At 47.4% G+C, this 24,893-nt stretch overlaps 1 protein-coding gene across 1 annotated transcript in view; it reads right to left on the minus strand.

The window, feature by feature from the left end:
* The window catches only part of LOC135391658 (nidogen-1-like), a 59,364-nt gene that overhangs the window by 10,822 nt on the left and 23,649 nt on the right, over nt 1-24,893 (minus strand). The window contains exons 2-9 of the mRNA XM_064621997.1: nt 19,925-20,203; nt 19,152-19,372; nt 14,162-14,376; nt 11,449-11,691; nt 8,244-8,444; nt 4,904-5,128; nt 942-1,091; nt 509-631 (exon numbers count right to left, since the gene is read on the minus strand). Coding sequence (XP_064478067.1) covers nt 509-631; nt 942-1,091; nt 4,904-5,128; nt 8,244-8,444; nt 11,449-11,691; nt 14,162-14,376; nt 19,152-19,372; nt 19,925-20,203 — 1,657 coding nt within the window. The remainder of the gene's footprint in view (nt 1-508; nt 632-941; nt 1,092-4,903; nt 5,129-8,243; nt 8,445-11,448; nt 11,692-14,161; nt 14,377-19,151; nt 19,373-19,924; nt 20,204-24,893) is intronic.

Below are 24,893 nucleotides of genomic sequence, written 5' to 3' on the forward strand. Positions count from 1 at the left end.
TCTTTTCAGCTACCCTTTTGTAATCATTTGATCCGATACGATATATTCGTCGTTTTAATGTATTCTAGTGCCAGTCCAGTTTCACCGACAGTTACGTTATCCGCTTGTTGCAGGACGGCTCTGCATCGTCTAAGAAGGTTCCACGCCAAGTGTTTCTGGAAATTAGTAGGCGCATCCAATAGTGCTTCGTGGGCCTCGACCGTGACGGTGGAACTGTCGCGCCACACTATACAGGGATTATTTCTTATCATCATCGTGCTTCATTCTGTTGCAGCTCATCAGTGGCGTAGCCAGAGGGAGGTTTGGGGGTTCAAACTCTCGGAAACCGCACCTTTAGTAGTGCATTTGGGAGAGGGAAACAAGGTTGACATCTTCCTCCCTCATGTAATGTTCGCATCGACCCCCCCCCCCCAGAAATATTTTATTTGCTACTCTACTACAGCTCATTATATATCAGATTCAAATCAATTCTCCGCATTATTCCCCATCTACTTTCATATCTACTCACTCTGACAATGCAGACCATCTCCCGTGAATCCAGGACGACATCGGCATGCGAAGCTTCCTTCCAGGTTGACGCATTCAGCCATGGCGTGGCAGTTATCTCTTCCCGTCGCACACTCATCCATATCTGCGTTGATGATTGCCATTAGCATGCTGATTATTGACAAATCTAATGAACGTATTTCTTACGAAGGTCATTCAATTGTCACTATAGCAATGCATGAATCCTTGTTGGAAAACTCAGTAAAAACATCAGCAGAACCGGATCCAGTCACGTAATTTTGGCGCTGTGCTTTTGTGATGTCACTTGACCTCTTGGAGGTTTGTATTCTAGCGCACGCAGTTCTCGAAATAACGAGGACCGCTTGGATTATGAACGTGGTTACAAGATGCACATCATGGGTACCAATGTGTCCCAAAACAAAGAAGCCTCTTACCTACACAAGCCGTCTGAACAGCGCAAGTTGTGCAACTTTCAGCCTGATGCAGCTGCTCGTACCCTCTATCGCACTGGCAGCGGTACTCTGTACCTTCCGGAATACAGCTGCTGTGGGCAGGACATTCGGCAGCGTCGCAGGGACTTACTCCTGCGTCGTAAGTTGTGGATCAACAGGAATAGTAACTCGGTTCGGAATTTGTAAACTTTTCCTTTGTCGCAGTTGTCATATTCGTTTGAAATGCGAAAATATTGATTGACGCACACATGCGCGCAACAATGACGGAACGTAGTCTTCTTGTCGTGCAACATTACCCGTACCAGACAGAAGCAAAGGCGCGTTTGTACGCGATGTCGCGCAGCATACCGGGTGTCTCAGGAAGGTCTCCCGGCTGAATAATTCATAGACAGGTGGCGCCATCGAATAACTTTCTGTTTGGTAAACATCATTGGGACAACGGCTATGAACCGAGAAGTGAACAGCTCATTTGCGTACGCTCACTAATTAAATAAACATCCTAACTTTTAAATTTTACTTCGTACGCTTTCGGAACCACTGTTTTACGTGTCGGGACCTTCAGCGAGAAATATTCCAAGAAAAAAACTGCGTCGACACTTAGTGATTCTTCCGAGTAATTAATCGGTTTCGGTTTACATATTTCTTGCGCGGAGCAGTGCACCAATGCGCTCTTTGCATTAGCTATCCGGCTGTCAATTTCGTGTTCACCCGCCTGGTTCACGCACGGGGGCGACGGAAGATTATAGGAACAGCCGCAAGAGACGCTTTGGCATTCCACCGTCAAAACGGTTGGCGGTGGTTGTGACGAACAGAATTGGATCGCATAACGCAAACCTGGCCAACAGACGGTTTCAGGAAATTCCCGTGCTCGTTGCGCACGCGTTGCATCCTGGGCCCTTACTGTCATGGGGGAAGGGAGAATGGTCAATCACGTTTCGTTTTCGCTGACCTTGACACGTCGTAGACAACGGGCAGAGAGAGGAAAAATCTAAACAGTTTGGACACATTCTCCTTCTTTCCGGTAACACGTTCCCAGAGTTCAAAGCGACTCCAAGCTGTGATTTTCTGAAGTCGTCTATTATATCCCGAACGATATCGTTCTCATTTCTGAGATTTGTTAAAAACGTCGGGCGTACGTTTTTTTGTGACAGTTATGTAGTTACGTTAATCGTCACAAGAAGGCGTACGCCCAGCGCTTTCCACAAATCAGGGGTACAGTAATGGTACATGTATCATTCTGCGCAATATGGTTGGCCGCTCAGAAGGCAAACCTCGCCCCGTTTTCCTCTACGACGCTCTACACTAGCCTACATTCTTAAAAATGAGTTTCACCACATAGCACGCTCCTAGCCAACCATCATTCCGAATGACAACGTTCTCGTCCTTGATTTGTTGAAAACGTGGGGCGGAGCCATTTTGTGACACTTATGCTATATTCATAATTGTCACAAAAAAGGCGTACGCCTCCCGTTTTCAGCAAATCAGGGAATATAACGATATCATTCGAGATTATGGTTGGCTAGGAGTGTGCTATGCGGTGGAGCCATTTCTAAGAGTGTAGTCTACTGGCCGTTCAGAGCGTTATGTGGTGAGGTTCCGTTTTAAAGGCGTGGGACGAGAATCTGCCGTTCTTATTGTGAACATCACTTATAGCAGCTCTTTAGGCACTAACTGGGGATGCTCTTGGCCGCATGAGTACGCAATACGCCAATTAGGGTTCGGAATCCCGAGCCGTCTTACAATCCCGGGATTTCGGGATTTCTAAATCTGAATCCCGGGACGAGATCGGGATTTTTTTGCAACTATCCCCAGGATCTAACCCTCAAAGATTTAATCCAACCTAGGATTACCCCAGGATTTAACCCAAGTTGTAACCCTCGCAAAATGCAAATAGTCAAAAATACTTCTTCGTCGAATAATTCTGCTATTCATTCGAACCCGGTATTCAGTTTCTTATTCGATATGTCACCTGCACTCTTAAAAATGAACTTCACCGCATAGCACGCTCCTAACCAACCATCAGCTCGAATGATATCGTTATCTGCAAGGGTTTGTTGAAAACGGGAGGCGTACGCCTTTTTTGTGACAATTATGAACAGCATAAGTGTCACAAATATTGGATAGATTGTATGCCAGTATTGTCCTAATTGGTACAGTATGGGAAATACAGTGGCCATATCTGAGCCTAAAGCAGGCACGCCGATACTTGGCCCATCTTGGACCACTTTGCTGTCGCAAAGTCGGACCAATAGTGGCATCCCATCTATTCAATACATGCCCACTCTGGGACCCACATGGACCGACTTTCCAAGAGGGACCTGTTTCTCACAATCTCTTGCGCCAGGAGGTTCCTTTTGGTATTTCCGCCTGTCCTTATTTGTGACCCATAAACCAAACGCAATGGTGCCTTGTCAGCCTAGGGTTCCCAACCGTATTTTGGACCCGAGGACTCAACAGGATTTATAACCACATAAAATGGATCTACACTCTTAGAAATGAACTTCACCGCATAGCACGCTCCTAGCCAACCATCATCTCGAATGATATCGTTATCTGCCCTGATTTGTTGAAAACGGGATACGTACGCCATTTTTGTGACAATTATGCACATCATAAGTGTCACAAAAAAGGCATACGCCTCCCGTTTTCAACAAATCAGGGAAGATAAGAATATCATTCGAGATGATGGTTGACTAGGAGCACGCTATGCGGTGAAGTTCATTTTTAAGAGTGTATGGATGCAAATATTATAATGGCTGAAAATGAAATGCACTGAGATGGTTAGTCCCGACGGGGGTGTAGCCAGCGCATCTAAGAAAAAAAAAAGGCGTGAAAAGGTGGTAGCTTCTATAGTTACCACCTAGGTCAACATAGCGTCTGATAAAGGGTGTAAAAGAGTGGTAAAAGCAGTTATCATATATCCAAATTGCTACAAAAAGGCGTACGGCACCGTCGCTCATCGAATCAGAAGCGGTAACCCTATCATTCGTAGGCAGCAAGTAGAACTTTGCAATCTTTTAGGCATATCATATGCGACAACTATTACCTCCTAAAAGGTGTAACTGCTCCACCCTTTTTTTTCTAAGAGCGCGGCATAACTACGTTCGTGCTACGACGAACGTACAATGCACTTACGTCGAATACAGTGCGCGAGTTCACGTTGTGAAGCCGGCTGACACCGCCGGCCAACAATGACACCCATCGAGACAGCTTACGATATTTTGCTGCGCACAGAGAAACAACGAAAAGAAAAAGCCAATCCCAGTGACTATCGCGACAGTTTACGGTCTGTAGCTGCGCAAGAAAGGTACTGCAAAAACGAAAACAGAAATAAAGAAAGAAGGTCATGCACTCGCGCAGTCTTCCAAGATTGATTGACTTCGAAAACTGCTCGGGTGCGTGCACTGCAGCTGCTCGGTGATGCATAAAATAATACCCCTGTCACACGGGCATTTTCGATCCTGCTCGACCTAACCTGCTTGAACCCAATGCAGATCGGATGGTGCTACACGGCCGCTTCCAAGCAGGATCGAACTTTGATCCTGCTTGACTCAAGACAGTTCCCATAACAGGATTGAGAATTTCAAGACGGCTCGACGGCCGCCATTTGCATCCTCGACCCCGGTGAACTGTCATAACTTAAGACGGACATGCGCGCGAAGCTACAAATGATGCTTACATCGGTATACGATAAATTACCACTAATATGGCTGTTATATAGGAAACGCGAAATGAATTTGTTCCGTTTATTCATTTGCACAGGTCAACCATTCAATGCGCATTGAAAGTGGCCGTGTAGCAGCGTCAAAACTCGAGCGTGCTCGGGAAGTTCGATGCAGATCGGATTCGAGAAGGATCGAAATGCCCGTGTGACAGGGGTATAAAGTTTACGTTGTTTGCTGTAATCTGCCGTATAATATGATGGCTTTGGGAAAGTCTCTTACCACTGAGAGGTGCGATGGTGGCTGCATGGGCGTAACGGACGATGCTGTCCGTCGGATCGAAGGTGATATAGTTCCTGTTGACGTGAAGGCGCTGTGTGCTGCTCTGGGCTTCGGGAGAGTGCGGGCATTGCTCGAAAGAGATAGTCTGATCCACCACGTAAGGGATGGGAAGCGAAGAACTGCCTTCCAACTGGAGGCTGTGCGCTAGGTGGGAACGCACCACGCCTGGGAGGAAGCCACGCCATTTCAGGCTTGTACAAGATACTCACAAAAAAGTATTCAACGAAGCAGGTATATATATATTGGATGAGTCAAGTCCAAGATGGCTGCAGAAAAAGTATTTAAATGGGCTATGAACTCTACACTCTTAAAAATGAACTTCACCACATAGCACGCTCCTAGCCACCCATCATCCCGAATGACAACGTTATCGCCCGAGATTTGTTGAAAACGGGAGACGGAGCCTATTTTGTGTTCATTATGCACGGCACAGAATAGGCTCCGCCTCCCGTTTTGAACAAATCAGGGGCGATAACCCTATCATTCTTGGCAACGGTTGGCACACAGCGTGCTATGTGGTGAAGTTCTTTTTTTAAGAGTGTACCAAGCTATCACGCCGACTGTGTCGGCTCCAAACGGCGATTTTAACCTGTTTGCTGTGACACGTTTTGTATATATGGAACGGATAGGTCTGTATCTTGACCACATAAAGCACGCTGCTAGCCAACTATGTTTGAATGAATGAATGATGTTTGATGAACGAATGATAGTGTTATCGCTGGTGATTGGAAGACAGAGGGGGGCGTACGCCTTTTTGTGGCAATTTGGATATGAAAATTGTCACAAAAAGGCGTGCTCCCCCTCTGTCTTCTAATCACCAGCGATAACACTATCATTAGTGGCAATGGTTGGCGCGCATCATGCTATGCGGTGAAGCTCTGTTTTTAGAGTGTCATTCGTGGCAATGATTGGCGCACAGCGTGCTATGCGGTGAAATGCGGTTTTTAGAGTGCAGAACCAGAACCAGAGAACTTTGGCTGTGACATGTTTTGTATATGATAAGTCTGTATCTTCACCACATAAAGCACGCTGCTAGCCAACTATCATCCCCAATGACAATGTTCTCTGGTTCTGCACTAATATATAGCATATGTAGAGCACAAAGCGCATTGCAGAGAGGCAAAAGAGAAGATTTCGCTCTATCTCCGTGTCACGTACAGAGAAGTATCTTCGAAGTAACTTGGGAAATAAGTAGAAGATACTGAAAAAGTACTTATAAGCTAAATTATAAATACTGACCATTGAAAGTATTTGCAAGATACCAGGTTATTCGCAAAAGTATTTAAGATAGGTAGCTTAAATTATCTGTTCAAGTTACTGTATACAAGCACGAGGGGTGTTCAAGTCAAACCGGGACTTGTCATTTTGCGCAAAAGTAAAATGAACTTACAGGCGAGAAATTACTTTTATTTTTCAACGTAATCTCCAGCTGCACTAATGCACTTGTCCCAGCGTTTCACGAGGGCTTGGATGCCAGCAGTGTAGAAATCCATACCGGCGGGTCGCAGCCATGATCGGACCGCATTCTTGACCTCGTCGTCGCAGCTGAAGTGGCGGCCCCGAAGGAACGCCTTCAGTGGCCCGAAGAGATGGAAATGGCTGGGGGGGGGGGGGGACGTCTGGACTGTAAGGGGGATGTGGCAGCAACTCCCAGCCAAGTTCCTGTAAGGTGCGTGTCGTGAGATGCGCGGTTTGCGGGCATGCAATGTCCTGTAGGAGGAGGACTCCTTTGGTGATGAGGCCCAGCAGCTTTTGCTTCAGCGCCTTATGCACATCCCTGAGAGCCTGGCAGTAATATGCACTATTGATGGTGGTACCACTGGGCAGAAAATCAGCATGAACAACGCCAGCCTTGTCCCACAAAACCGTGGCCATGAGCTTACCCGCAGACGACATGCTTCGGAACTTCTTGGGAGCTGGCGAGCCCGGATGCTTCCACTGTTTTGATGCGCGTTTAGACTCAGGAGTGAAATGGTGCACCCACGTTTCATCGCACGTGATGATCCGATCAAGGAACGGCTGTCCTTCAGCGTCGAAACGATACCTTAGCTCTTGGGAGATTTCCAGTCTTCTCTGCCGGAGAACTGAGAGCTGCCTCGGGCCCAACGGGCACTAATTTTCCGAAACTGGAGGTGTTCATGAATAATAGTGTTCAACATTCCCACAGAAAGATCCGTCGTTCGAGCCAGTTCGAGATATGTTATCCGTCGGTCCTTGAGGATCAGGCGCTCCACAAGTTGGGTGTTCTCAGGAACTCTGACAATGGGCTTTGAGCCGCCCCAGCCGGGATCATCCTGCACTGATGTACGGCCGTCTCGGAACCGTTTGCACCACTCAAACGCTTTGCTGCGGATACGTGTATCGTGGCCATACTGAGTCTGAAGTCTTCTGTGAATTTCAGATGACTTTACGCCTTCATTCACGAGGAACTTCATGACAATTAGCTGTTCGATGTGCGCGCTCACCTCTTTGTCGGCCATCTTGTCCAGAACGTGTCTTCTATATTGCACAAACTTTGGACCACCACGTGGTGAACACGGAGGCCTGTCGCGCGTGAAAATGACGAAAAGGTAGTAGCGCGAGTCATTTGTACACTCAGGAGACAGAAAGTCCCGGTTTGACTTGAACACCCCTCGTATGTATGTCGTTATTGTTGCAATGAACAGCGACATGACCCGCAACACACGCAACTAGCCACCCATCATCTTGAGTGACATCGTTCTCGGGAATACAGACAGACAGACGGACATAGACTAGAAAAGAAAAACAGCTAAAGCTTGCAACGTTCAGCACCCATTAAAGGCGTTGTCTGCTCCGTTGCGAGAGGTACATAAGCGCAGCACACACACCAGTACTAAAAAAAAACTAAAGGAAATTACACTTTAAGATTTCCTACACAGTTACTGCGCACAGAATACTCCCAAAAATCGGTTGACCGTCATTGCTGATAATTCTCTAATTAGTCGAGACTGGTCCAGGAGGGCAACTAGAATAGTGATGGTGTGGTCTTTGATTTGAACACGTTGAAACCTAGCACGGAGAGACCAATAATAACCTATTCAGCGTTAGACCAAAGCCAGAAGAGACTCGATAACAAGAGCGGGGCGCGAACTCGCGGGTGGCCAGGCTTATCTTTCTGCCACAGTTGAAACCGTCACTGGCTTGTGATGGGTCTGTCATGACGTCTTCTAACGCTATCTCAGATCACTAGCTCACAGCTCTCTTAGGAATTCACTTTCTTCGGACGCTCAACTAACGCGAACGCGACTGAGTCTCATACCAAGAAATGGCCTGTGATAGTCCTCCGTGAAGTCTGGGACCGTGATCTTGGAGCCCTGTGCAAGAGATGGTAGCGAGCCACGGACTTCCACAGACATGCGCATCATGTTGAAGGCATCAACACCCATGTACTGCTCCGTGATGGTCACGTGATGTCCTGTCTGCGGGAACGTCACATCCGCCGTTCGGTTGAAGACGCCACCTGCACATTGATTTGTTTTTAATGATGCTGCGATGTCGACGAAACAGACATACAAAAAGGGAAGGGAGTGGGTTTTGTAGTTTTGATTTTTATAGCACGAACGCCGACTCTACAACGGTCCAGTTGGTCATTTTTGCAACACACTCTCCTGGTGTGCTGAAGAATGTTGAAAGGACATGGGTACATGCCATTGCTGGACACTTCACATCTAACATGTAATTGCCACATAACGTCGTACACCCCCTATCTTTAAATCACAAGTGATAACGATTTCATTATGTGCAGGAGTTGACCATTGCGTGTTTTTAGAGCGTGTGACAATATAATAAATGAGTGATTACATGGATGTGTGGTATGAGATTAAGCGACATGGTTATTGAAATGAGGTGAAAAGCTACAAGACCTCATGCGGAAATATCGCCGGAAAGCACGTGACGCAATAAGGTTTATTCCAACTGTCTTTTTACCGAAACAATCTGGAGCTGTCTACTGATTTTGAGATGAGTCGTATTTGATTGTAAGCTAGGATGCCGCATACAAAATTCCAACTAACACAGTGCCCTGTGCTTTTAGATAAACAAGCAAAAGTTTTCACGATGAAGTGAGCAGGAGCTACCGCACCTTGACCGGAGGTCACAAGAGAGTGTGACCGAGATAAAGATGATCCAGGGCGGTTTTGAGATATGAGAGAAAGTAACTAGCAAATTTTAACTGGCTGCACTTCTTTGGTGCAAGCCTCCAGCTGGGGTGTCATTTACACTACTGTCACGTGACGACCTTTGGGACGCTGGGGCTTCCAAAAATTACATACATATTAGAAGACCCGGTTGTTGTGTCGATGCAAGGACGAGAAGAACGAGGGACAGGTACGAAAGGAGGTCCGGTCACTGCTCCGAGGACGAAGAAGAAGAAGAAGGTAGCTCGCGCAGAGCGGACAGGAACATTCGTCCGGACGAGACCGTCCATCACTTCTTCCTTGACTGCCCCTCCTATGTCACCATTCGTCGTCGACTTCTCGTTCCCCCTCTTCTCTCCATCGGTGCTCCGCTCTCCCTGACATCTCTGCTATCCCTCGGAGCCTCCCATAACGGCGTTAAGGACCACACTATTCTCCATAGTACCATCTCGTTCATCTCCAGCTCTAACCGGTTCTAACTCGTTTTTACCATCCTGGTGATTGCACCTCATTAGTCCTGGCCAATCTCTCTTGCGGATAAGCGCCATCCCGCTCGAAGATCAACAACAACAACAACATTCGTGGCATTCCGTTATGCCATAATTCTGTTTCGGGCACTAGTCCAGTTGTGTCTGATGTCAATAAAGACGTCATTTTGGCGCAGTCGACAGGATGAACCTGCATCCCCCACCAGTATTTCTGCCTTCCCCTGGAAAACGGGCCTTTCCCTGGGAACAGTGGATACAGCCCTTCGCCACCTACGTGAAGGCCTGCGGTGGAATGGGGTATGCACCTACACGTAAGAAGTCTTATTCTACTGAGCTGTCTTGGAGTGGAGGGACAACGGGTATTCCGTACTTTACCTGTTACGACAGTCTCCTCAACCGTCGACGAGAGGGGAGACGTGTATGCTGCCGCGGTGCAGAGCTTACAGCGCTTCTACTTGCCAGCCCTAAATAGAACGGTCGAACGATACCGGTTCCGTGCAAGGGCGCAACATCCAGGTGAATCGATTGATGAATTTGTTACGGCGCTGCGAACCCTTAGTACCAGGTCCCCCAAACTCACCTCGGAAAAGCGTGCAACGAAGAAGGCCGCCACTAGATACCCCACTGTTGCCGTTCCGGATCACTTCAGCGCGATAAGTTTAACGGCAAAATGTTTTTGTTGTTTCTGCGAATGAATCTAGTCTTTATATGTCCAAATAAAACGCGTATAACAACTTTCTGTGTCGTGTTTCACTTTTTGGTCCCGTTTTTTAACGTGTTGAGCGATCGGAAGGATCTAGTGCACGGCTGCGTGCATGACATAGCGTACCTGTCGTACCAGGCGCCGCAGGCGCAGTCGTCCATTTCTCCTTCGGTGACTTGGCCTGGCTTGGATTGTGCTTCAACTGGATCTTTAGCGCGCTACAATCAAACGCAAGCCGACGTCTGGTAACAATGGGGTATCTAAGGGCGGCCTCCGGCATTGCACGCATCGGGATAGGAACAAATACATGGGAAAATGGCGACCTTGGGGGACCTGCTTAGTACAAACTGCAAGTTCGAGGTCATGGCTGAAGAGATGATTTCTGACCAGTTGGTGGAAAAGACATTTGGTCAGGCTGTCAGGGATCGCCTTCTACTACAGCCCTACCCCGGACCTTGGACACTGCTCTGGCAATTGCATAGCAAGTGGAGCAAGCGCAAAAAGAATCTGCTGTCCTGGCTGGTCAGCAACACCACGCTACCGTGTCACCTGTAGCTCGCCATGAGAAGAAAACGTCGAATGCATGCTATAGATGTGGGCCGATAAAGCTCTTGGTGAACAGTCCCAGTTGTCCTGCTAGGAAAAAAAAACTTGCCGGTCATGTACGAAGATAGGACACTTCGAGTAAGTGTGCCGACAGAAGTCCTCAGTACAAGCACACTCTACTGTCAAGGAGATGGACGTAGACGTCTATGCAACATCGACGTCCAACATAAAGTCAATTTCCTGTCAAATACAGGCTGCGGCCGTTCCCTTACGTCTTCTGGTCGACACTGTCTTATTTCAATAAAGACATAACACTGATGTATAACCTTGAGCAAGAACCGTGAACACAATACACAGCACAGAATTTTAAATCTACTTTACAGGCTCTTCACTGGACGTCCCTCGTATCATGTGCGTATAAAAAACAAGACGCATGTTCAAGTCACCTCTTCAAGTCCTCGCAATTAAGCAGAAGCTTAAAAGAAACGGAGCTGTATAGGTGCTCACCAGGACTACCACATAACTGCATAAGCAAGTAAGATGTTAATAGTTAGATAGAGCGGTGAGGAAGAAATAGTCTGAAAGGCCAACCGGTGAGCATGAAGCCGTTGAAAGCTTCGTGTCCCTTCGGCACCGCAAACATCCACCCTACGACTCCTCCCAGAGTCAGCAGTGCTTGGAGGTCGCTGCCCAGAGATGTTGGGACGACACGACTCAATGACGTGTAAGATCTTCCATCGGTGGGCACCACGTAAGAATGCACGTCCACTTCCTTGCTCAGGGGAACATCGTTGAGGACCCCCTTCAGTTTACCGGTAATCCTCTGGGCTGTGCCTGCAACAACGAGGAATGTGGCTTACATGTAACTCTCGGATGATCAAGTGAAAGTAGATCGAAGCAGAAGCCTCAAGCCGGGAGCCGCCCACATTTCGAACAGCAACTGTTGTTCGAGAAGGCCCAAGTGGCAGAAGTCTCTTGTTCGAAATATGGGCTGCATCCGACCTGAAGCCTTCAATATAATTCCAAAATCTCACGTTGCAAAACAGGTGGAACATCTGATGATCGCGCAAAATCCATTCGTCGGGATCCGACCATATTTTGTACTGGAGCCTGTCCTACAGAGTCCCCCCCATTAGGAGAACAGTCTTGTCTCCAAGACAACGACGGTTCCCAACGATCAGCTTTGTCGATCATTTCACGTTTGTCGCATGCGTTTTATGAGGTCTTAATAAATTGATTATTTATTCCTTATTTAAAAATAATGAATTCAAAGTGTTCCGCTTGTGGGGTGTTTTCTTTAGAGTCAGGTGCACCTTCTCCTTCAACATGTCACAACTACGCTTTTATAACAGAGCTTCACCACACAACACGCTCCATGTATAGGTCAGCCGTTGCAGATAGTGGTGCCGTTATCACTCGTGATTTGCGGGAAGCGTGGTGCGTACGGCTATTTGTGACAATTACCATAACCCCATAATTGTCACAAAAAGGCGTACGCCTACATTTTTCAACAAATCAGGAAAGTGAACGATGTCATCCCGGTTGATGTTGGACTAGCCGCGTACTATGCGATGAAGTTCTGTTTTCCTGTGTTTTCTTCGGGCGCTGTCAGACATACGTCGGCACAGTTGCCTTAGAAGTCGGCCCGGGACGCACATTTCCCCCAGAGCGTTAGTCGTGACGTTGCCCCCACCTCTGTGAGGCCGACATCGGCAAGCCATTTCAGCGCTACCACCATCTGTTTTAATAGTTTCTGCGTCAATCGCACACTCTGCTACACTCTTAAAAATGAGGGAAGGGAGGAGGAGGGGGGGGGCGTAATGTCGAAATTGGCTTGCCGTTGTTAGCCACACGCGGGTGAGCATCGTCACGACTTAAAAATGAACTCCACCGCATGGCACGCTCCTCGCCAACCATCATCCCGAATGACATCGTTCTCGTCCATAATTTGTTAACAACTGAAGGCGTACGCCTTTTTTGTACCACATATGCATAATTGTAAAGAAAAAGGCGTATGCCTTCCGTTTTCAACAAATCGAGGGCGGGAACGATGTATTCGGGACGAATGTTGGCTAGCCAGGACCGTGCTATCCGCACTCTTAAAAATGAACTTCATTGCATAGCACGCTCCTAGCCAACCATAATCTCGAATGATATCGTTATCTGCCCTGATTTGTTGAAAACGGGAGGCGTACGCCTTTTTTGTGACACTTATGCTGTTCATAATTGTCACAGAAAAGGCGTACGCCTCCCGTTTTCAGCAACGATAACGATATCATTCGAGATTATGGTTGGCTACACTCTAAAAACAGAGCTTCACCGCATAGCACGCTGTGCGCCAACCATTGCGACAAACCATATGGTTATCACTTTTGATTCGACGAGAGAGGGAGGCGTACGCCTTTTTGTGGCAATTACCAAATAGCCAAATTGTCACAAAAATGCGTACGCCCCGCTCTCTCCTCGAATCAGAAGCGATAACTGTATCATTCGTGGCAATAGTTGACGTACAGCGTGCTATGCGGTGAAGATCTGTTTTTAGAGTGTAGGAGCGTGTTATGCGGTGGAGTTCATTCTTAAGAGCGTAGCCTTGCACGGCCCCGGCTAAGGTAAACGCCCATTTGTATTTCGTCCCACACTTACAATTGGTACGTACCTACCCGCCCTAATTTTACTAAGCGAGATCGAACATTTACCCGGTTAACGGAAGGGCATCCCTCTTGTCTGAGGAAGACGGTTGGACAAACCACACTTTCAAAAAGAACTTCACCGCAAAGCACATTCTTAGGCAACCATCGTCCGGAATTGCATCGTTCGCCCCCGATTTCTTGAAAACAAGAGGAGCACGCCTCTTTGTGACACTTATGCAGTGATGTTAACTGTCACAAAAAGGCGTACGCCCTGCACTTTCCACAAATCAACAGTGATAACGGTATCATTCTGTGCGACGCACTCTAAAAACAGAGCTTCACCGCATAGCACGTTCCTAATCAATAATCGTCCGGAATGACAACGTTCTCTCTTTTGATTTGAGGAAAACGAGGGGTTGGCGTACGCCATTTTTGTGGCCATTATGTACTACATAGGTGGTACAAAAATGTGTACGTCTCCCGTTTTCAACAAATCAGGGGGGAACGATGGCATTCGGATGATGGTTGACCAGGAGCGCGCTCTAAGGTAAAGTTAATTTTAGGAGTGCACCTGAAAAACCGATTTCTGCATTACTGCTTTCATTTTTTTTTTCTAAGAAATCTGAAGCAACAGAAAAAATGCCCTGTCTAGCGGCTATTGTCGAGTGTGTTACCGTTTGCGACGCAGTGTCGTCCGTTTCCAAAGAGTCCTTCGTTGCATCGACAGCAGGAGCCGCCTTCGTAGTCGACACAGTTGCTAGATGGGGGACAAGGTTCCCGGGCGCAGCCAGAGACGTCCAGGAATTCGCCGTTCCCTATGTCTGGCCCTACCACTTGGGGCCCGGAAACGTGGTACACCCATTGGCCTGGTACACCAGTGTTGCTCATCCTAGCCGATGGGACACAAAAGTTGATCTCATAGCATATGACCGTCTTGCCGTTTGTAAATAAATCAGGGCCTGAAGTTAGTAAAACTTGACATCAACTACTCAAAGTGGGCAACATAACCTTGAGCTCGAAGGCGGAAAACTACAACAAGTAGTAGACGAGCGAGAAGCTTTAAAGGGGCACTAAAATGCAAAAACAAGTTCACTTTAAATTACGTTACACGTTATGTTAATTTCGTGCTTGTTATCATAACTCAAAACTTTGATTTCGTTACGGAGCTACAATCGAAATTGTACCGGACTCTTTCTTGCTTTGGCTCTAAGCAGTGAACGTCGTTTGAGCTCGTGCATCGGTGTTTTTAGTCCATACTACGCGTTCATGCGCGTGCCACGCCATGGAGCAGTCCCGGAGAGAAACATAGTGCGCGTTGCGAAGCGGACTGGCGTCGCTGTCCGATGGACGTGAACATAAATGTTGTCAGTGGAACATGCGCGAGAACTGTTGTGGCTACAATTCAGAAAATCGGTATTGAAAAATGCAGCAGTGCGCATCATGCAGCGCATATGCGAAACACTACGATCGGACCCCCCAGTAAACCACAAACGTCTAATGGACATCCAGAGGATGGTACACCGTGGATATTTTGGATGTCTAGTAGACATCCGGATATGTCCAGCTAACGTGGAATGGATGTACTATGGATCGTCGGAAGCTCATCGATAACTGTATAAATGCTTGTCCTCTGGATGCCCAGTAAACCACAAACGTCTAATGGACATCCAGAGGATGGTACACAGTGGATATTTTGGATGTCTAGTAGACATCCGGATATGTCCAGCTAACGTGGAATGGATGTACTATGGATCGTCGGAAGCTCATCGATAACTGTATAAATGCTTGTCCTCTGGATGCCCAGTAAACCACAAACGTCTAATGGACAATCAGAGGATGGTACACCGTGGATATTTTGGATGTCTAGTAGACATCCGGATATGTCCAGCTAACGTGGAATGGATGTACTATGGATCGTCGGAAGCTCATCGATAACTGTATAAATGCTTGTCCTCTGGATGCCCAGTAAACCACAAACGTCTAATGGACAATCAGAGGATGGTACACCGTGGATATTTTGGATGTCTAGTAGACATCCGGATATGTCCAGCTAACGTGGAATGGATGTACTATGGATCGTCGGAAGCTCATCGATAACTGTATAAATGCTTGTCCTCTGGATAACCAGTAAACCACAAACGTCTAATGGACATCCAGAGGATGGTACACAGTGGATATTTTGGATGTCTAGTAGACATCCGGATATGTCCAGCTAACGTGGAATGGATGTACTATGGATCGTCGGAAGCTCATCGATAACTGTATAAATGCTTGTCCTCTGGATGCCCAGTAAACCACAAACGTCTAATGGACAATCAGAGGATGGTACACCGTGGATATTTTGGATGTCTAGTAGACATCCGGATATGTCCAGCTAACGTGGAATGGATGTACTATGGATCGTCGGAAGCTCATCGATAACTGTATAAATGCTTGTCCTCTGGATGCCCAGTAAACCACAAACGTCTAATGGACAATCAGAGGATGGTACACCGTGGATATTTTGGATGTCTAGTAGACATCCGGATATGTCCAGCTAACGTGGAATGGATGTACTATGGATCGTCGGAAGCTCATCGATAACTGTATAAATGCTTGTCCTCTGGATAACCAGTAAACCACAAACGTCTAATGGACATCCAGAGGATGGTACACAGTGGATATTTTGGATGTCTAGTAGACATCCGGATATGTCCAGCTAACGTGGAATGGATGTACTATGGATCGTCGGAAGCTCATCGATAACTGTATAAATGCTTGTCCTCTGGATGCCCAGTAAACCACAAACGTCTAATGGACAATCAGAGGATGGTACACCGTGGATATTTTGGATGTCTAGTAGACATCCGGATATGTCCAGCTAACGTGGAATGGATGTACTATGGATCGTCGGAAGCTCATCGATAACTGTATAAATGCTTGTCCTCTGGATGCCCAGTAAACCACAAACGTCTAATGGACAATCAGAGGATGGTACACCGTGGATATTTTGGATGTCTAGTAGACATCCGGATATGTCCAGCTAACGTGGAATGGATGTACTATTGATTGTCGGAAGCTCATCCATAACTGTATAAATGCTTGTCCTCTGGATGTAACAGCTGGACATTTGTCACATCCAATGGACGTGCTTTTGAGGCATTGCGACGTCTAATATATGTCCTATCGATGTTCCTACCGGATTAACATACGACAATATATAGACCGGATTGCAAATCTACTTTTCCAGCTATTTTGTGTGCATGAACAGCGCAAATGCCGTAGTTGTGGCCGTACCCCACCCGACACGGCTTGGGCATTTCTCAGTTTCTATTGGCGTACTGGATGGAACATATACTAAAATACCAATAGTTGCGGGATGGTTGTTAAGTGTAGTGGGGGCCGAAAACGTTTGTAACGGTGACGATGATGTGTTTCTGCTATTAATATGTACGTCTGCAATGAGTCAAATTGCCCGCTAGCATTTCTGATGTTCCTTTCTGACAAATATTGTGTTTGTAATTCAGGCTATTGTCTATGATGAGGTTACCTACTGAGTGGAGCTGTCAAACTGACAGGTTTCCTGTGTTGGTGGAAGAGTGCTACCTAGATACTTTGCAGAGAGGAGGACGCGAACAAATGGAAAAACTTGCTTTTACTTGTTCTCCAATTTCTCACGTTCTCGCACGATAGATTCGCTTTCTTCTAGCGCTATACGTAAAAATTACTATTGAATTGATAGTCGAAACAACGTTTCGTAAACGTACGTCTATATATTATCATAGGTTAATCCGGTAGGAACATCCATTGGACGTATATTATACGTCGCAATGCCTCACAAACACGTCCACTGGACGTGACAAATGTCCAGCTGTTATATCCAGAGGACATGCATTTATACAGTTATGGATGAGCTTCCGACGATCCATGGCACATCCATGGAATGCAATGTGGATATATCTGGATATCTACAAGACATCCCAAATGTCTTAGATGTTTGGATCTTTCTGGTATGTCTAATAGACGTTTGTGGTTTACTGGGCCGTTCCAAAATCCACATGCTCACGATAGGCATGCGCGCGCTTCTCCTACTGTCTCATTGGATGCCGCCAATATTTGTCTCCTGCGGGATACTATTCGTTGTCGCCAAAGACGACACTCTTTCCAATCCGTTTTCTTCTAAACGGTAGCGCTAATTTTGCTTGCATTATACTAATGGGAATACGGACTTTCATTTGAGAGCAAATTGTTTTTGCATTTTAGTGCCCCTTTAAGACAAATGTCGGTGCCAGTTCCCTGTGTAGTCGGCCGGGGGACGCACAGTCCCCTCTGCAATGGTCGTGGCGTTGCCCGCCTGCGCATGGCCGACCACACTCCTAAAAATGAACTTCACCACATATCACGCTCCAAGCCAACCATTATCCCGAATGACAACGTTCTCGCTCCTGATTTGTTGTAAATGGGAGGCGGAGCCTATTCTGTGCCGTGCATGATGAAATCAAAATAGGCTCCGCCTCCCGTTTTCAACAAATCAGGGGCGAGAACGTTGTCACGCGGGATGATGGTTGGCTAGGAGCGTGCTATGTGGTGAAGTTCATTTTTAAGAGTGTACGACAAGCAGTTCCACCAACATCACCACCTGTTTTTAGAATGTGTAAGGCGCTCTTACCCAACACTCATCCCTGATTTGTTGAAAACGGGAGGCATACCTTTTTGTGACGCGTATGCAGTTACGTTAATTGACACAGGTGGTGGTGGTGGTGGTGGTGGTGGTGATAGGGCTTGCCGTTGTCGGCCTCACGTATGTGGGCAACGTCACGACTCACGCCCACACAGAAATGCGTGCGCCACGCGCTTTCCGCGAATCAGGAGTGAGAACGGCATCATTTTGCAGTAAGGCTGCCATAGCGCCACTCACTCGCTCCGTTTTACACAGGGGTGACATAAACCCGTCATTTTTGTAACTACCCTCAAGCGGGTGCTTTTCGCAAACCCGCTATCTTGTCCTGGTCACACGTCATAGAAAACGTCATTTTGAGCTCATGTGACTTTGTTTAGATGTCGTTTTATGGCTTGCCGACATATTCCCGTTGGCATAAAGTCAAGAGATGAAGCCAGCGTAAACTACACGGTGCTTCTTCCGCGACATGGTAGACCATTTCTCCTGAAGTACATCGCATCGGCTCGGCTCATCGGCTCGTCATCACCTCTTTGGATGGGGTCAACAGTACGAGCCATCATGTACAAAACTGCGCATTTGACTGCGACATTATCGGATAAAAACAATTATCGTGGTCGAGAGACGTCTAAAACGGCGCACAGAGACTGCAAACGCGTTGTTCACAAACGGTTTGGCCGCCGATCTCGGGCGCGGCCATCTTTAAGGTCACGTGTGCGTTGACGTTTGCTGTGACGTGTGACCAGGACCTGCCCAGAATGCATTGCGTTCGCCCAGCACGCTTTCGTCTACAGAGTAATACATTGGAGGGCATGCCCCTGTGCCGTTTTACGATTGTGCAGGATGGGCATTGCCACGTAAGCTAAGACCACAATGCAAACCATCGAACCAGACACAGAAAGGTCCCCCAAACATAAAACGAAGACAATGTCCAATATGTTCCTTCTGTCTAATGTAGCGAAGATCTCTCTGACAACGAATCACTTTTAAGTAAAAGGCTCCCTGACCTGTCCAAGTTGAGCAACTGGTCGGTGCCAGAGCCCCTGATGAGAGTATGGAAGCCTCCTTCTCCTCCGGACATGAAGCCCGCCTGGGCCTTGGGATCCGGCAGGGAAGGGTTCTTAGCTTCTGCCTGGATCCATTGCACGCCGCCCTCGGGGTAGTGGACTGCCACGTAGCTGTCACCTCCTCCCACATCGGATCCGACCACGACTTGAAAGGTGTTCACCTGTCACAGGGAAAATAGAAAGCGTACGCAGCTCAGTCATATTGTCTACATGTCTACATATTGTCTAAGAAATGAACGCCAGAAGAGCAAGAAATAATCAAAGTCGCACATCGCATTTGTAGCGATGATTATAGAAGAAGGAAATTTTGAGTCCCGCGTATAGTCCTGTCCGGTTTGTCTTGTCTCTTATGCAGGTTTCCCTCAGACTCAGGCCCGGTTTCACCACCACTGGTTAACTTTGAACAGATATTAAGGGTTGCTCAGACTTGAAGTTATCACAGTTCTTTTTTTTTTTACAAACGTTAGTTGGTGACGTGGAGAATGTTTTAGTGACAATAACTCCCTTTAATGAAGCAGAGGTAAGCGTTAAATTCAAGTTAAGGGACCGTCGACCTTGGTTCAAATGACGTTGGTGAAATCGGGCCTCAAGGAATTATGCTTCCCTAGCTCACCGGATCATAGCATTTGTAGGTTTCACACATAATCCCAACCGCCGGAGTACTCCATCAAGTACAATATACAATAAAAAGATTGAGAATAAAGCAATATCACCTTGTCTGCCTTCGTATCGAAGTATCCGACGCCATCCCACGTCGCAATAAACAGGCTTTGTGCCCTAAACCTGGCACCGAGGGCGAAGTTCTCAGATACCAGGTTGTCGAAGCGACGCAGCAAGTCTGGCTCTTGGGTCTCCCGGTAAAAGACACGCCCTGCGGCTCTTGTGTCCACATCGCAATAGAGTGGAGCGATGATTGGATAAGAGAGAGGGAACTGGGCGCTGAAGAACCTGGGCACTTCCGTCAGGAAGGACAGGAGTCCGTTGTCATTCACCTGCGTGGAACACCAGGGAATGTGTCAGTCGAGATCATTTTAACCTTAGTCCATGAGTTGTACACGTGCGTTGTCTGTAACAGTGGGTGAAGCCGATTGATTCTACAAATTTTGCTCTGGTCTCCCTTCAAATCCGCGTATTGATCTTTCGCCTTTTGGGGCCAGATCTTTCGCGGTGGAGGGAGGCGAAAGGGAGCCGGACCTTCATATATGGAGAAGGGCCCCTTGATAACGCGGTCCGCCCCTGGGTGGGCCGTGTCTTTGACTGGTACTGCCGATAAAAAGGTCGACGGGGCAGTACCGCTTGCGGTGCTGTTACGGGAAAGAATTTTATTCTTTCTTTTGCGAATTATGAGGGATGTTTGCCATTGGTAGTTCCCACTCTACCATTTTAGCACGAGGGTAGTACTATTTTTGAAGCGTGATGTGGGCAAGCCTGCGCTTGTCCCATCCTGCAGTTGGCAATTCTATCACTGGAGAGGGTCCTCCTAGATAACGCGGTCAGGTCCCGGGTGGGCCGTGTCTTTGAACGCGCGGCCTATAAAACAGTCGTCGGGACAGTATCCTTTTCGGTGCTGTTCCCGGAAAGATATTTTTCTAAAATCCCTTCAGATCGACGTTCTAATGATCGTCGTGGAGGGAGACAAAGTAGTACATGCCTGCTCTTCGTTTTCAGGGCGAGCGCAGTGTTACTCTTGAGATGTGATGTGGGCAAGCGTTGTGCTTGTCCCATCCTAGAGTTGGCGATACAAACACATGCACTGTTAAAACAAAGGGTGGTGGTGGTGGTGGTGATAGGGCTTGCCGTTGTCGGCCTCACGTATGTGTTGCAACGTCACGACTCACGCCCTGGAGCAATGTGCGTCCTGGGCCGACTTCTAAGGGAACTGTGCCGACATATGTCTGAAAGCGTCTGTTAAAACAAAACTTCACAACATAGCACGCTCCTAGCCAACCATCATTCCGAATGATATCATTGTGTGTCCTGATTTGTTCAAAACAGGGGGAAGCGCCTATCTGGGTCGAGCATAATGTGTCTGAGATAGGCGCCTCCACCCATTTTCAACAAATCAATGCACAGAATGATACCATTTGGAATGGTGGTTGGCTATCGGAGCGTGCTATGTGGTGAAATTCTGTTTTAACAGTGTAGGTACACTCTAAAAACTGAACTTCACCTCATAGCACGCCAACCATTGCCACGAATGATAGGGTTGTCGCTTCTGATTCGAAGAGAAAGGGAGGCGCAGAGCCGTAGCGAGGCCAGTTTGCGCCAGGGGCAAGTCAAATCTGAAGAGTCTCAGGAGAGTCAAAACTGTCTTCATTCCTACTTTATACTGTCCAACCAACCAGCCAGGGATTGCCGTTCGGCGCCATCCCTGGCGAGGGCGCCCGGGGCGGCTGCCCCTCTTGCACCACCCTCGCTACGGCTCTGGGGAGGCGTACACCTTTTTGTATCAATTATCATATATCCAAATTAACACAAAAAGGCGTACGCCTCCCTTTCTCTTCAAATCAGAAGCGATAACCTTATCATTCGTGGCAATGTTTGGCGCAGAGCGTGCTCTGCGGTGATGTTCAGTTTTTAGAGTGTAATTAATCTACACTCTTAGAAGTGAACTTCACCACATAGCACGCTCCTTTACGTGTTACGTGTTTCCCGTTTACAACAAATCAGGGCAGATAACGATATCATTCGAGATGATGGTTGGCTAGGAGCGTGCTATGTTGTGAAGTTCACTTCTAAGAGTGTAGGACCGCAAACCGAGTGGACACTTGTATGATCTGGTCTCCTTCAAATTCGCGTTGTAAAGTTCGCCCAGGAAGGGGACAACACACTGAGCCTGCTCTTCGTTTTACGGCGAGAGCATTTCTGAAACGCGATGTGGTCAAGCATTGCGCATTGCCCATACTCCAATCTTTAATAAAATATTTGTGTGCCAACGGTTGAGGTACCGACCAGTGCCCTCTCACCCTAGATGCAAAAAGCAGGTTCACCGTGTTCTCACCTCCCCGGTGAAAATTACTATTAGCAGTAATTTTTTAGCGATGTCATGATCATGCTCCAGTCTTTAATAAAGGGCAGCAACGAATGCAGCAAATACGCAGTAAGTTTGGGCAGGTAATCATGGCACTGTAGAAATTTCGCTGTACTACAGTATCGTAGGACAGACGCCATCGGTTCATGTATACCCTAGAATGTCCATGATCATGGGGATGGAGGCAGACATGCAAAGTTATTACGCGGAGAGGTTAGTCGAAGTTATGTATGTGATTGCTCCTCCTTCGATGGCACAATCGACTGTGCCCAGAAGTATAATAACATAACTAAATAAATGAGTGCCTGCTACTCCGCGTTCATTTTTTCCTGTGGCTGCAGGCAGTAGCCGCGGCGTTACTGGTGATGTGGCAGTCAAGGAAACGCAGTCAATGCAGTCCAAGACGAGAAACCCAGCCCGTGTCCATCGTATAAAGGCGTCTGCATGACAAAACGTTGGAACGCTGAATTGCTCCAGGGCCCTAGGAAATCTTTCAGATTTAATGGGCCGGTGGTGATCTTGAGCGAAGCTAACCGTAAACAGGATCTCAGTCGTTCGTATGCAGCACAGCGTAGGGTTATGTGCTCAGTGTCCGCTATACTGCGTCACAGGTGTAACAACTCGGGAAGCAACATTTCATCATTCTGTACATCCTGTGAGGCGTTTCGGCAACATTCAGATGAAGTCGATCATGGAGCTACTAGCGGAGTGTCTTGCTCATAGGCCCTTTACGTTGTGGGAGCTAGAGTTCCTGCAGTCTTGCCGTCGTCGTTCTCGCTTACGTAACGATGGAGCGATGTTCAAGTTAAGTTTGACGCGATCCGTACACGAGTACGGGTTCCGCATAAATCACTGGTACCATGGCTTGCACTGGTTAAAGTGTGGATCAGATATAAGTTATTTTTCTAATAAACAGTGAAAATGGGTTGAGTTATATAAGTCCTGCTTTTATGACCCAATTTCTATCGCTGCTGGTGGGTGGGCATGTGGTGAGTGAGCCATGACCTACGAGTTCTTCTCTCAGGAGACACTGTTCCATTATTCTAACTCAACATTTAAAAAAAAAGTCTATAACACATTTATTTCCCGATTTGCGTAATACAGTAGAATATATAATTACAATTAGAATACAATATAATAGAAATAGAAAGACAAAAATGGAAACGTATAGGTCGCACTGGTGCGACCAGCTGTTCCAGGACGCTTGACGTGTGGAAGCACTGAATGAGTTAAAAGATGTGGACACCATGTGGTCTAAAACCATGTGGACAGGCGACGTCATGAATCACTCGTTCCTCGCGCTAATCGACCCCAACTGCAGCTACTGCCTCCCATCGAAGATGCCAAGGCCGTTAGAGTCCGTCATCCATCGCCTGCGACTCAACGTCCCGTTCGCAGCAGCATTACTCCATAAGATAGGTGTCGTTGGATCGCCGAACTGTTCAACTTGCGGAACTGTGGAGAACACGGAGCACGTGCTGGTCACCTGCCGACGCTTCGACTCTAGCCGACGAACACTGAAGAACGCCCTCGCGAAACTTGACAATTGACCTTTTAGTGTTGAGAAGGTACTGGGGAGCTGGCAACGGCAGCACTAGCAACCTGCACTGTGTACACTGGTGACCTACCTAAAGGACATACGTGTTGAGTAATACAGTTTGGTTAGATTGCGCTCGCGCACTACCGTTGACATCCATCTGTCCGTGCCGCCGACAGTGGAGGCAAAACAAATATGATCCGCCGCCGACCACAATGCCGGTGTTCAGCTGCCTCAAGCAACAGAAATCGTTTCCAGTCAAGATAGTTCCTGGGACACAATCTCACAACACGTGCCGCCACATGATTCTACACTGTTAAAACAGAACTTCACCACAAAGCACGCTCCTAGCCAACCACCGTACCGAATGATATCATTAGTGAGTTTTAGTATACCGTTGATAAGGTTACCGTGCCTATCGGGACCAATCGCAGTCGTGCGTGACTCAGTATCTTATCCACTGATTGGTTCCGGTTGATACGGTTCGACGCAAGCCATCTTATCAACGGCCAGCTAAAACTCTCTATTATGTGTCATGATTCGTTCAAAACAGGGGGAGGAGCCTATCTGGGACAAGCATAATATGTCCCAGATAGGCGCACCCTCCCATTTTAAGCAAATAAGGACACAGAATGATATCATTCGGAATGACGGTTGGCTAGGAGCGTGCTATGTGGTGAAGTTCTGTTTTAACAGTGTACATTTTCCAAACAACGTGTCGTCCTCTCACAGCGCTCTAGAGCCCAACGTCCTTCTAGAAGTTCTCTGGCACTTGTTGTGAGTGTTCGTTGTTTGGAAAGTTTGGAACATCACTCTGAACTCTGCTACGTGGCATTTCACGCTTTTTCTTTTGAGTCAACCGAATTTTTACGATCTTCAAGGATAGCACATATCCCACATTCCACCTGCAATCAGTGTTCTACGGATTAAATTCGGCATCTCGCCTGCAGAGCAAAGGTACGCTACCAACACGCAATACATCACTGACAGAAACAACATTGTGACAAACAAAGCTGCAGACACCCTCGTCCGTCTATTTGTGGTTCAGCCTCCGGTAGGATTAATGCCTTACACTTTAGCGCACGAGCGGGCCACACACGAAGTGTTAGCACGG

Source organism: Ornithodoros turicata, chromosome 4 (genome assembly GCF_037126465.1).
Source record: "Ornithodoros turicata isolate Travis chromosome 4, ASM3712646v1, whole genome shotgun sequence".
Lineage (NCBI taxonomy): Eukaryota > Metazoa > Arthropoda > Arachnida > Ixodida > Argasidae > Ornithodoros > Ornithodoros turicata.